Genomic DNA, 12,470 nt, shown 5'->3' on the forward strand with positions numbered 1-12,470 from the left:
CAGTTTTAATAACTGCTGTAGTTGATGCCATCAAACCCAATAGTGTTTGAATACGCAAGGCCGATTGATGTCTTTTCCTTAAAAAAGATCTCACCACACCAGACAGTTTATGGGCCCTATCAATAGGCAAGGTTGCTTTACCTAGAGTAGAGTCTAGGGAAATGCCAATGAATCTAGCCGTTTGAGATGGAATAAGGGCCGACTTCTTAAAATTAACTATAAGGCCTAAAGAGCTTAGGCAGTCCAGAATGAGTTCCCTTTGGGAGATCAACTGATCCATGGAAGGGGCTGTCACTAACCAATCATCCAAATAAGGAAAAATCACACAGCCCTTGGTACGGAGGTGAACTACCACCACGGCCATACACTTAGTGAAGACATGAGGAGCTGTGGATAACCCAAAAGGCAAAACAGCATACTGGAAAACTTTGCCTCCCACAACAAATCGCAAATATTTTCGATGTTCTTCCCTAATCGAAATGTGGAAATAAGCATCTTTCAAATCAATAACAATATACCACCAACCAATTTTTAATAGTTGTAAAACATTGTGAACAGTCAACATGTTGAATTTTTTATATTGCAAACATTTGTTAAAACCTTTTAGGTCAAGAATAGGGCGTAAACCGCCATCTTTCTTGTCAACTACAAATAACCGAGAGTAAAAACCTCTTAAGGAAGTTACAACAGGCTGAACTGCACCTTTGAAAACTAACTCTTCTAAGGCAGTTTGTAAGGCCGGAGACAATACTGGACCACTGCCAAGTGGGGGGTGACTCAAACTAGGTAGAAATTGAAACTCTAACGAATAACCGTATAGAACAAGCTGTAAAACCCAAACATCAGAGGTTATATTCGACCAGGCTGAGAAAAAAGAGGATAAACGGTCACCAAACACGCAGGGACAACTGTCCCTAATCTGGAACAGTCAGAAAGATGGTTTGGGGCCTTGTCCTCTTGGAGACTGAGACCTCGGGGCAGTGGGCCTGGACCTTGGAAACCTCCGTCTGTTCTGGTGATGGAAAGACTGGAACATTCGCTGTTGCCCGTAAGGGTTGGGTGGTGGAGGAGGTGGCCTCTGGAATCTCGGTTGGTAGGTAGTGCCCCTATAGCCATAGTGTGGCCTGTGAAAATTGCCAGGCATTTGAACAGACACTCCCATGTACCTGGCATCCTGTTTCTCTTTCTTTAGCTGACTGAGGGTGTCATTGGTAGTTGCAGCGAAGAGGCCCTTGCCATCAAAGGGTAGATCTTCAATGGTGTTCCTGACGTCATGGGATAAAGCCGTAGAGCGGAGCCAAGCAAATCTGCGTAGGGAGACTGAAGCGGCCATGCCTCTGGCAGCCGACTCTGAGATGTGTCTGCCAGCATTCATCTGGTGTCTAGCTAATTGAGTTCCTTCTGATATTACCAATTTAGCTAACGACTTTTGTTCCTCAGGTAGATCTTCCAGGTAAACAGACATCTTCTCCCATAGGAATAGATGATAGGCTGACATGATAGCTTGGTAGTTTCCAATACGAAACCCGAGCGCGTCTGCAGAGTATGTCTTCCTGCTAAGAACATCTATACGTTTACTGTCCTTGTCAGACGGTGAAGAATGGCTGCCCAGACGCTTGTTTTGGGACTCAGCCACAATTACTGATGAAGGAGCTGGGTGCGAAAACAAAAACTCACATCCTGCAGGGAGAACTTTGTACATGTTGTCTACTTTCCTGGATGTTGATGGAGTAGAGGATGGGTTTTCCCAAACTTTTTTAGCTACAGTTCATAAAGTCCTCCAACACTGGGAAAGCCATCGAAGTGGAGGCTTGAGGAAAAAGATGAGATAATATTTTTTCTTTCAGTTTAGGTGCCAAAGTCTTAGCATCAAGTCCCAAGGCCTTAGCCGCTCTGGTCATTTGCTCCGAAAAACTAGTAATTTCCTCACCAGAGGGACCCGGCAGGTGATCACCAGAGGCTAAATCTGGTGTGGCTTCAGAAGGATCCTCTAATCCCAGTTCAGAGCGGGCTGACTGAGAGTCTTGGTCTGACTCTGGAGCACCCAAAGGTAAGTGATGATCTAGTAGGGGTAATACCTCCTGTGAGATCATTGGCTGAGGTTGTTCAACAGGCCAGGATGGAACTTGTTGTGCTTGTTGGAGTTGGGGACCCCATTGTGGATAGGGGTATCCTTGCCGCGGAGCTGCCTGAATCGGCCCATACCACTGGGGAGGCCACCACTGAGGCATTGAAGGGGGAACGGACTGCTTCTGAGTCCCTACTGAAACCGACGCTGGAACCGGTTGTTCATTGGGAAAAGATTGCAGGGAGCCATGGACCTCCTTTAAAAACAAGTCAGGCAAGCCAGTGTCTGAATCCGAGGATTCCTTCTCGAAATGAGGGGAGGGGATACAGAGGGGAGGGGGAGTATGCTCATCCTCTCTGCCACTCGGATCCCCAGGCGCCTTGGAACCAGAGGCTTTCAGTTCCTTAGACTTTTTGTTTAGGTGCTTAGTTTTGGCTCGCGCTTTCTTTGGGGGTGGTTCAGAAGCGCTCCTGCTTTTCTCAACTGGAATCAGAGATCGAGGGCGGGATTTGGAGGCGGACGCCAGGGTCGGATCCGACCGCACGGATCCGACAGACTCCGATTGTGTCACGTGGTCTCGCTCGGCCGATGACTTCGAGGCCGGCATTTGAGAACCCGATAAGATTTTCTCATAAAACCAGGCTTTCAAACGGGAAGCCCTATCGGCCCGGGCTTTCGGTGTAAATTGTAGGCAAATCTTACAGGCAGTCACATTATGGGACTCACCCAGGCAGAGCACGCAAAGCGAATGCTCATCCGTTTTGGACATCTTTGTGTCGCATTGCAGACACTTTTTAAATAGAGCTGCTTGCGCCATAATTTTCTTTATTTTCGTTTAAGGAAATCTGACCGTGAAGCTGTTAAGAGAAAATGTCCTTTCTTTCCGGTGGCAAAGAACGAACTGGGAGAGGGGGCGCCGTTACGCCACGTCATAGGGCGAGAAGGCGGACGCATGCGCAGTGGCGTGCGGCGCCCCCTATCGAGTTTTAAGAAGCTAAAAGAATCCTTTCCGAGGCTGGCCTGCGCAAGCGCAGTCCCAATGTGGGACTGCACAGAAGACCGCAGACGAACATATCTTTCCACCAAGGTACCATACAGACAAACAGCACTGCATCTGAACATTCAGATGTTTGATGCAAAATGCATGAATACCCAACATGCTGCTTGCATCTCTGTCTTGCTACACAAGGGCACATAGTTTTAGCAATAGGTATCGTTGTTCTCCGTCAAGATCAGGGAATATAAGTTATATTTAAGTTTTCCAATTAATGCAATGTTTATTTATGTAAATATTTGCCTAACATCTTTCGTCTCAGGAGTGGATTTATGTTTGTCACATAACCTGCCAAGATTGTGGGTCTTTAAAAAAAAGGGATAAAATTATCACCTATTTCAGTCTAATAACATTCAGAACCTCAAATAAACACCCTTAAATAAACCACGCACACCCTTCTTGTACAGATTTTTCAACATGCAAGATGCTGGTCTTAACTTACAACGCTCTCCGATACACAAAGCTACAGGGTGTTAAGAACGGCAAGCGAAGGATGAGTGTGTAAGTGGAAAAAATAAGATGTAACCAAAACTATGGGAAAACACTCTGCAAACACAAGTGCTTACGACAGCAATCCCTCTTTCACAAACCCAGCTCATTTTCCAGACCCTTATTTTTCCAAGTAGCAACGTCTCTCTTTTGTATCATCTCTCACAACCGCGTCTCATGTTATGAAGCGTGGAAGTGCACATTATGCCCCAAACGGGACTGCCACTGAAAATGAAAGCCCTGCGCCACTTCTCCGGTTTTCTCTTCCCTCTTGTAATATATTTGCACTTTTAACTAGGCCAACGCATCCATCAGTAATGCTCGCTCAGTTGCTCATGGCTCTTTGACATGGCACCTGTGGCTCTTCTAAGCACCATTCCCCAATAAGAACATAAGAAAGGCCATGCTGGACCAAGGTCTATCAAGTCCAGCAGTCTGTTCACACAGTGGCCAACCAGGTGCCTCTAGGAAGCCCACAAACAAGACAATTGCAGCAGCATTGTCCTGCCTGTGTTCCACAGCACCTAATATAATAAGCATGCTCCTTTGGTCCTGGAAAGCATAGGTATGCATCATGACTAGTATCCATTTTTACTAGCCCTCTCCTCCATGAACATGTCCACTCCCCTCTTAAAGCCTTCCAAGTTGGCAGCCATCTCCACATCCTGGGGCAGGGAGTTCCACAATTTAACTATGTGTTCTGTGAAGAAATACTTCCTTTTATCTGTTTTGAATCTCTCACCCTCCAGCTTCAACAGATGACCCCGTGTTCTAGTATTATGAGGGAGAAAAGCTTCTCCCTGTCCACTCTCTCCATACCATGCATAATTTTATAGACCTCTATCAGGAATTCTACATTTCACTTGTAGATCTGTTCTGCATTAAGGCATGTAGCACAGCAACAACAAAAAAGAGCAGATCAGGCTAGCCTAGGCCAGCCAGGTCAGGGTTCCATATTTAGAGCAATTGTTTTGCATATATTTTGATATTTAAAAACATGCAGAAGCTTACAATGTTCAACTGTTGCATTTCAATTTTTCTCCTTGCAAGAGATTTACTGTAATATTTAGGAGCACATGCCAAAAGTGTGATCTAGTCCCCTTCAACCTGCAGTCTGAAATGGTTCTGTCTATTCACCACTGCAGGATTTTACCATGTCACTCTACTGCTTGGTGTAGATCCATTTCTCTCTACCCAATCTGCTTAGGTCTGGTGATGTAACACAGTCAGACAAATCCACAGACAGCCAACAAGAGAAGAAAAGTTTAAATGACAGGTCTACTTCATGAAACACAGCAAACATTTTGCCTCTACTCTCTAATTTACTTATATGATAACATAGGAGCCAGCGTGGTGTAGTGGTTAAGAGCGGTGGTTTGGAGCGATGGCCTCTGATCTGGAGAACCAGGTCCTCCTCCACATGAGCAGCGGAGGCTAATCTGGTGAACTGGATTTGTTTCCCCACTCCTACACACAAAGCCAGCTGAGTGACCTTGGGCTAGTCACACTCTCTCAGCCCCACCTACCTCACAGGGCGTCTGTTGTGGGGAGGGGAAGGGAAGGTGATTGAAGGCCGGTTTGATTCTTCCTTAAGTGGCAGAGAAAGTCGGCACATAAAAACCAGCTCTTCTTCTTTCCCTCAAACATTTTGAAACTTCAAAAATAAAAATACATCTTTGGTTTAAAATCCAAATGCCGTTCAAAAAAAAATACTGTCACTAAATCTCTGAACAAAGGAGTGTGAAATTCATTCATCACCAGGGGCAAGAGGCTGGATGAATTTACATATTTCAGATGCAAGTAATTAACATGTTTTACACTAATCTAAAAGCTGGTGTAAAGATGAATTCAGCCATTACTTTATTAAATAAACTTGTTACACTTCACTTCTACCCCTTTCTCCCCAAATGGAGAGTGGCTTACAACATTCTCCCTTTTTATTATCTCAAACCTGTGAGGTAGGTCAGGCTAAAAGTGTGTGGCTGGCCCATGGTCACTCATCAAACTTCCATAGCAGGAGTCATAGAATAATAGAGTTGGAAGGGACCACCAGGGTCATCTAGTCCAACCCCCTGCACAATGCAGGACATTCACAACTACCTCCCCCTCACACCCTCAGTGACCCCTACTCCATGCCCAGAAGATGGCCAAGATGCCCTCCCTCTCATAATCTGCCTAAGGTCACAGAATCAGAATTGTTGACAGATGGCTATCTAGCCTCTGTTTAAAAACCTCCAGGGAACCGGGGTCTCTCAGATCCTAGTCCAACGCTCTAACCACTACCCCACACCCCATTGGCTCTCGTTAGTGGAAACTGCACCCCACTCAAATGCATATTGGAGCTCAAAGACAGGCAGAGAACTCTCAGATCAGAACTGCAGGACAGACAAACTGGTACCAGTCTTGCCAATTTAAATGATTTTGACAAGAGAGTGAAGGCTATTCCACATAATAAGCTGTCAAAGGCCAGAAATCTAGTTTGCAAAGCGGGGTTATACCTCCCTGTGTTCCTATTCCTTACTCACTTGCCACAATTAATGGGATTTTAAAAGGGCAAAGTTGTCTGTCCCAAGTTTTTTTAAATGTGAAAAAATATAAGAAGCCCTTGGCAGAACAAGAGTCCTCTTGAAGGACTGGGTCACATTTGTAGCTTAAAAAGAAGAAGCTTACAGCCCCCTCCCCGCTCAAACAAGATGGCCATCAACTTAACCTTCTCAGTCAGTTGTCATGCCCAAAACCATCACATGGATGCCCAAAGAAAGAACCCAGCCAAGGCATGCCAATCACAATCCCTATTTAGGGTCATCACAGCATACCAGTGTACTGTTGTGGCATCAACTGAAAGAATTTGTCCATGGATTAGAGGAAAAACTACACCATGGACAGGTGAGACACAGCAAAAAGGGAACAAAATGTCTGACTGCCAGAACACGCAGAGACTGCTTGCCCGAGCTCCTTCTGCACTCCCATGCAGCTGCAAGGAAAGATACGAATTGGTTGCCCTCCTTTAAGCTACAACTTAAGCTGCACTTTAGCACTGAAGGGCTTCTAGCTTTTTTGAAGCATGACTCTTTTAAATCCTCATGGCAAAAAAATCTTAGATGAGAAATCATCATTGTTGGGCTTCTCGCAGGGTATGACATTAGATCTTGGGAAAACTGAAGCTTTTGCCAAAAATTAAAAAGTGCATTAAAGAGCTCGATTATAACAGCACTACTTTCCGTGCTCACCGCGTTTGTTCATCTCAGTTTTTCGGAATACCACCACCATGCTGTTTGCCTGCTTATACTTATTATTTGACAACTCCTCTGGGTGACCTTGGGCTAGTCACACTGTCTTAGCTCCACCTACTTCACAGGGTGTCTCTGGTGGGGAGGGAAAGGTGATTGCAAGCCAGTTTGATTCTTCCTTAAGTGGTAGAGAAAGTCGGCATGTAAAAACCAACTCTTCTTCTTCCTCTGGAAATCCAACAACAGGGACAAGGCCTTTCCCTGACATTGCCTCTCGGCGCTGAGATTCAGAGGTTTACTGCCTCTGAACGTGGAGGTTCCCTTTAGTCACCATGGCTAGTAGCCACTGATAGACCTCTCCCCCACAGATCCATCTAATCCCCTTTTAAAGCTGGCTATGCCTGTGGCCATCACTACATCCTCCGGCAGTGAATGCCACATTTCGATCACTCGTTGTGTAAAGAAGTATTTCTTTTTGTCTCTCCTGAATCTACTGCCCATTGGCTTCACTGGATAACCTAATATTTTCAAAGAGGGAGAACCAGCGTGGTGTAGTGGTTAGGAGTAGTGGACCCTAATCTGGAGAACTGGGTTGGTTTCCCCACACCTCCACATGAAGCCAGCTGGATGACCTTGGGCTAGTCACAGCTCTCTCTGAACTCTCTCAGTCTCACCTACCTCACACGGTGTCTGTTGTGGGGAGAGGAAGGGAAGGCGATTGTAAACCAGTTTGATTCTTCCTTAAGTGGCAGCAAAAATCAGCATATAAAACCCAACTATTCTTCTTCTATTCTCCCAATCCTGTGCATAATTTTATAAACCTGTATCATGTCCTCTTTTAGTAGTCTCTTTTCTACATTGAAAAGCAAATTGTAATCCAAGATATTATGGAACAGTTTTACTTGGGTGGAATAGCGGGTGGGGATTGTGAATACAATAGAATAGGTGCGGTGACCCAGCAACTCTGCTGGAGAAGCGGTGGCAAGAATCGTTTTAATTTCATCTGAGAATTCACGATGGCAGTTCTGTCACTGGAAGTCCATCTATGTAACACCCCCCACCTATTTTCAAGCACCATATACAATGCAACGTGAAAACTGCCCAAGTGAGAATGATGAATACTGACACCTGAAATTTTTCCAACATATAAGTAATATCAGCTTTAATAACGACCACACACGTCATCTCTTTACGTCCCATGACATCTAGACCGGATCTGTACAATCCCTTCTTCTATCACAGTTCAATACAACAGTTGAGGGGGGAGGGGCATTCGTGAAGGGGGTTGACTAAAAGAGACCTATACATATAAGAGACTGTCGTCGCTGAAAATAACAGGAAGACAAGAAGATCTGAACACAAAAAATGGATCTTAAAGCAAATATTCCTCATTTGACTCATCAACCTCAGATCAACGATCCAGCAAAAGCAGACTAAAGAAATGACTAGAATGTCATGAAGGAAGAAAAGTCTATGGTAAGACATTAATATTTTGTTTCTTAACTAAGTGGAGATCTAGTTTTATATTTAGTACCTTTTTGGCTCCAGTTAGGATTCTATTGCCAAAAAAAAAATACACACCACCATCACTAATTAAAAAATACAAACACCCTCAAGTTTTTCCCAAGGAGATCTTAGACCAGCTGCTTCTTTAAATACCTGCAAAAGGTCAAAAAAATGTTAACAGCTGTGGACTATAAATAAGACCTGAGCAAATACTAAGAGATTAAATTAATCAGGGGAAGTATAGGCTAAGAATCTCTCTCTGTACAGTGTCACGTAAGTAGGTAGAATTCAACTGGCACAAATCCACATCGCTTTCGCAAGGCTTTGCCGGTTACCAAAAAAAAAAAAAATTGATACAGCTGTGAAGAGGTAAACAAAGCAGCCTGAACCATTTTCTCCCCAAACCCCAAGGAGAGACCAGGGGGGGAAAATCCAGCATCAAAAGAGCCTGAAAGTTTAGTTCAACAACCAAAGCATCAATGTGGTTATTTTTAGAGCACTACAGGCACAAATACACAGCACTAAACTGTGACCTCCAGCTATGCACATCCAAGCTACGCATCACCCGACAGTCTTAACTTTAGCCAGAAGCTCATCTGGAATGACTTCAGACTATCATTATTTGTCCGGATACTGACAATACTTTTGTACCCACTGAGCAGCTACAACCAAGCTTCTGAAAATGGTCATCTCTTTTTAACACCACCACACAGGGCAAAAGGCAAAAACTCTGTTCGGAAGACAGGAGCTTTCACTGGACTATCTGGAAAGGATTTGGGGAGAATCCACACTCAAGCATACAAGATTTCTGTTATTATAAGCAGTCCGAGAAGCCAGAAAGGATCGAAAGCTGTATGCGTGCAGCCTACGACTTTTCAGCGAGCAATAATCTCTCTCTTTTAACAGAATGTGAGGCAAGCCTGTAAAAAGGAATATGCTGGGATAAACCGACCATCTTCGCTCCAACTCAAACACAGATCCAGCTTTGGTAACCATTCCGCATTCCAAGAAGTACAGTAAGTAGGTGAGCCATTGCATTCCAAAAGTAATTTATAAAATAATCTGCACAGAAATTGAGCGGACTAACAAGAAAACACCACTGTTGGTTCCCTCAAGCGACTGGATACTTTGCATTAGAAATTTGGGCACTGGATTAGAACAATTTGGGAATTTAAAAAAAAACGGATTCCATCAGTTATAGTGTACTGATAAGACAGTAAAAATAAAACCGGAATAGCTTTAACTGTAACAGAAACACTTTTCTGTCTGTGTTTTTAAGGCATGAAGTCTTGGATAGTTGGGGAATGTGGTTATCCACATCTTAACACATTCCATAAAATCCATACAGTCGTGCATAATCGAATAAAGTCCATTTGGACCACAGGTGTTTCAACTTTTCATATTGAGATAAAATTTGAAGAGATTATGCGCTAAACATATAGGATTTTATGGTAAATTGAGGCATTTAACATCATTCATGAGCTCAATTTGAGAGGAAGATACAAAAAGTTAAGAACTTTTCAATCGACCTTAGTAGCATCAATAGTTTAATCATTTGTTGTTGTTGTTTTTCAATTAGGTGTCAAAATGCCATTTTTTGGCTGGATGAAATGGCCAAAAAATTATTCTTATAAAACTGGACAATACCCAGGCTCAGAGGTTGTGATGAAGACACTCCTGAGGGAATTGAAATGGCACCTAAAAGAGCGTGAGCGACTGGTACAAGAGATAGAAAGTGACCACGGAGCTCAGAAGACCGGCACGGATTACAACTGGCTGAAGAGCTACCAGACTCCTCAGATAACTATACCAGCTACTGAACAAAGACAGCTTGAAGTTCTTTGCTCCCAAATCCAACCTAGCCAAACCGGAATCATTCTCAGCAGGTAACGCTGTTTTTATTACTCTATGACCATGTGTGTAAAGAGCCATCGAGTCACAGCCGATTTATGGTGACCCTGTAAGGTTTTCAAGGCAAGAGACAAACAAAGGTGTTTTGCCATTGCCTGCCTCTGCGTAGCAACTCTGGACTTTCTTGGTGGTCTCCAATCCAAGAACTAACCAGAACTGACCCTGCTTAGCTTCTGAGATCTGACGAGGTCAGGCAACCCTAGGCTTTCCAGGTCAGGGCTCTATGACTGTATATACTTCTGAAAGGAAAACAAAATCATTCCTTTGCAGCTTGCTCTTAGGAAGGTTTACCAAAAAGCAAAACCCACTGTTTAAGTTATGGTAGAGCATTTCCTTGGCATGCTGAAGGCCCCAGTTTGTCCCCAGCATCTCCAGTTAAAGGGACTAGGCAAGAAGGTGATGTGAAAGACCTCTGCCTGAGACCCTTGAGAGCCACTGCCGGTCTGAGTAGACAATACTGACTTGGATGGACCAAGGGTCTGATTCAGTGTAAGGCACCTTCATGTGTAAGGCATGAAGTGTAAGGCACCTTCTTTTCCATCTTGGAAAAGATTAATGGGACTTATAGTCCTCCAAGGATACTTAAGAACTACAGCTGTGGAGTACAGCCCTACAAAATTCCACCCAGTTCAATAAGGTTTACTCCCAAGTAGGTACTTGTACAATGGCGGCCTGTGTTTAATTTATCAGTACTGTTGAACAGTGATGTGACTTTCAAAATTTGTTCCCATAATTGCCACTTTAAAAATTTCAGCTTCTGAAATAAACTGCTTTCAGTGCCATCCTAAACAGAGTTGCACCCTTCTAAGCCCATTGACCTAGGAGGCTGCAACTCCACTTAGGACTGCAGCGTTAGTTTTGCAATTTAACACAATAAATGCTGACCAGAGGTCTAGCACGTTCATTTCACAGGCTTAGCTAATCAGGAATCAAGTGCTTTGGTATGATACCTGTATTAAGGCTGTAATCCTATGTACACTTACTGGAGAGTAAGCCCCATTTACTTCAGAGTAAACACATTTAGGATTGCTCAGTAATTATATTAAACACTGATGCCCCCAGTATGTTAATGAACTACAATTTGACTCTGTGTGTCGAACTCCTTAGTGAAGTTCATGGCACATACGGTACTTGTTTCACATCCATTCTGTAATGGATGAAGCTTATACCATAATAAATCTGTTAACGTTCTGCGTGCCACAAGATTATTTTTTTGCTTTGCTGTAACAGATTAACACGGCTACCCCCTGCAAAGATAACTGTTTTTGAAAAGAAGGAACTACTCTCTCTTTAAAATCTCCAGTAAACTACTCAGCATAACCGTTTTTTCCCCAAAGGGCAGAATAAAGAAAACAGAACAAACCTATGCTCTCTTTGTGAGCCCAGAAAGAGTCTTGAGGGCAATGTCAGTTTGAATCAACTTCCTCTGATGGCTCTGTACAGAAACAAAAAATAGCTTCCACCATCACATAGGGTCCAACTGCATTTTAAGTGCCATTCCCCCCCCCCATTTTTCAGTCTCGCTTATGCTTTCTAAAACAAAAAAGAGAATATTTTGCCCCCCGCCACCCAAAAAAAAAAGAGAGAAAGAAATGGGAATGCACTGTTAAATTCCAGCCTTCATTTTTTCACTCTTTCTAGATTTCGAGAGGTGCTGGCAGAAAACGATGTTTTACCTTGGGAAATTGTTTACACATTCAAGCAAGTTTTAAAGGAGTTTCTAGCCAATCTTGACAAGGAAACCCCACCGGACAAATTGGATGACACCTGGAATACAAACTGCTCTGTCGACTTTGCAGCACCCGGAGACGGCGCGAGTAAAACAGACAAAGAGGAGATCCCCACAGTGTCCAGTTATGTTGACAAACACACACAAGGCATGTTTCCGACTTTCTCCCACCGAATCTGGAATCTTCCCTATTACTACCCATCAAGTTAAGTTCTCCCCCTTACTGCGTTCCCCAGTCATTTACGCACCTTTCCTCGCTTATCATCCTACTTTCAAAGATCTGACGTTCCAAAGAAGTCATGAAATTGCCTGCTGTTCCCCCTCTATTGCGAGTTCAGACTTTTAAACCGATTACAGCTTGCATAAAATTTACAGTCCTTAGATAATTAGAATAATGACCCCTTTCTACCGTTTCTCGAGCTTATATTGTGTAAGAGAACCTTCTAACAAAATATATAGTGTTGATCTTTATAAGATGATATT

General features: G+C 43.6%; 2 protein-coding genes across 4 annotated transcripts in view; one reads left to right on the forward strand and one right to left on the reverse strand.

Moving 5' to 3' along the window:
- The window catches only part of TDRD9 (tudor domain containing 9), a 96,379-nt gene extending 93,542 nt beyond the window's left edge, over positions 1 to 2,837 (reverse strand). Inside the window, exon 1 of the mRNA XM_056851249.1 lies at positions 2,795 to 2,837. Within this exon, the coding sequence (XP_056707227.1) occupies positions 2,795 to 2,837 (43 nt within the window). The remainder of the gene's footprint in view (positions 1 to 2,794) is intronic.
- Positions 2,838 to 9,341: 6,504 nt separating this feature from the next.
- Positions 9,342 to 12,253, forward strand: RD3L (RD3 like). Of its 3 annotated transcripts, none has more exons than XM_056852171.1 (3): positions 9,342 to 9,363; positions 9,927 to 10,233; positions 11,900 to 12,253. In XM_056852171.1, the coding sequence occupies exons 2-3, from the start codon at positions 9,935 to 9,937 to the stop codon at positions 12,195 to 12,197; spliced, it is 597 nt and encodes a 198-aa protein (XP_056708149.1). In that variant the 5' UTR covers positions 9,342 to 9,363; positions 9,927 to 9,934; the 3' UTR covers positions 12,198 to 12,253. The 3 variants fall into 3 exon arrangements, with proteins under 3 accessions (XP_056708149.1, XP_056708151.1, XP_056708150.1); XM_056852173.1 differs by having other exon boundaries at positions 9,346 to 9,371; XM_056852172.1 differs by having other exon boundaries at positions 9,352 to 9,367.
- The last annotated feature ends 217 nt before the right edge of the window (positions 12,254 to 12,470 follow it).

This window comes from Euleptes europaea, chromosome 6 (assembly GCF_029931775.1).
Source record: "Euleptes europaea isolate rEulEur1 chromosome 6, rEulEur1.hap1, whole genome shotgun sequence".
Taxonomy (NCBI): domain Eukaryota; kingdom Metazoa; phylum Chordata; class Lepidosauria; order Squamata; family Sphaerodactylidae; genus Euleptes; species Euleptes europaea.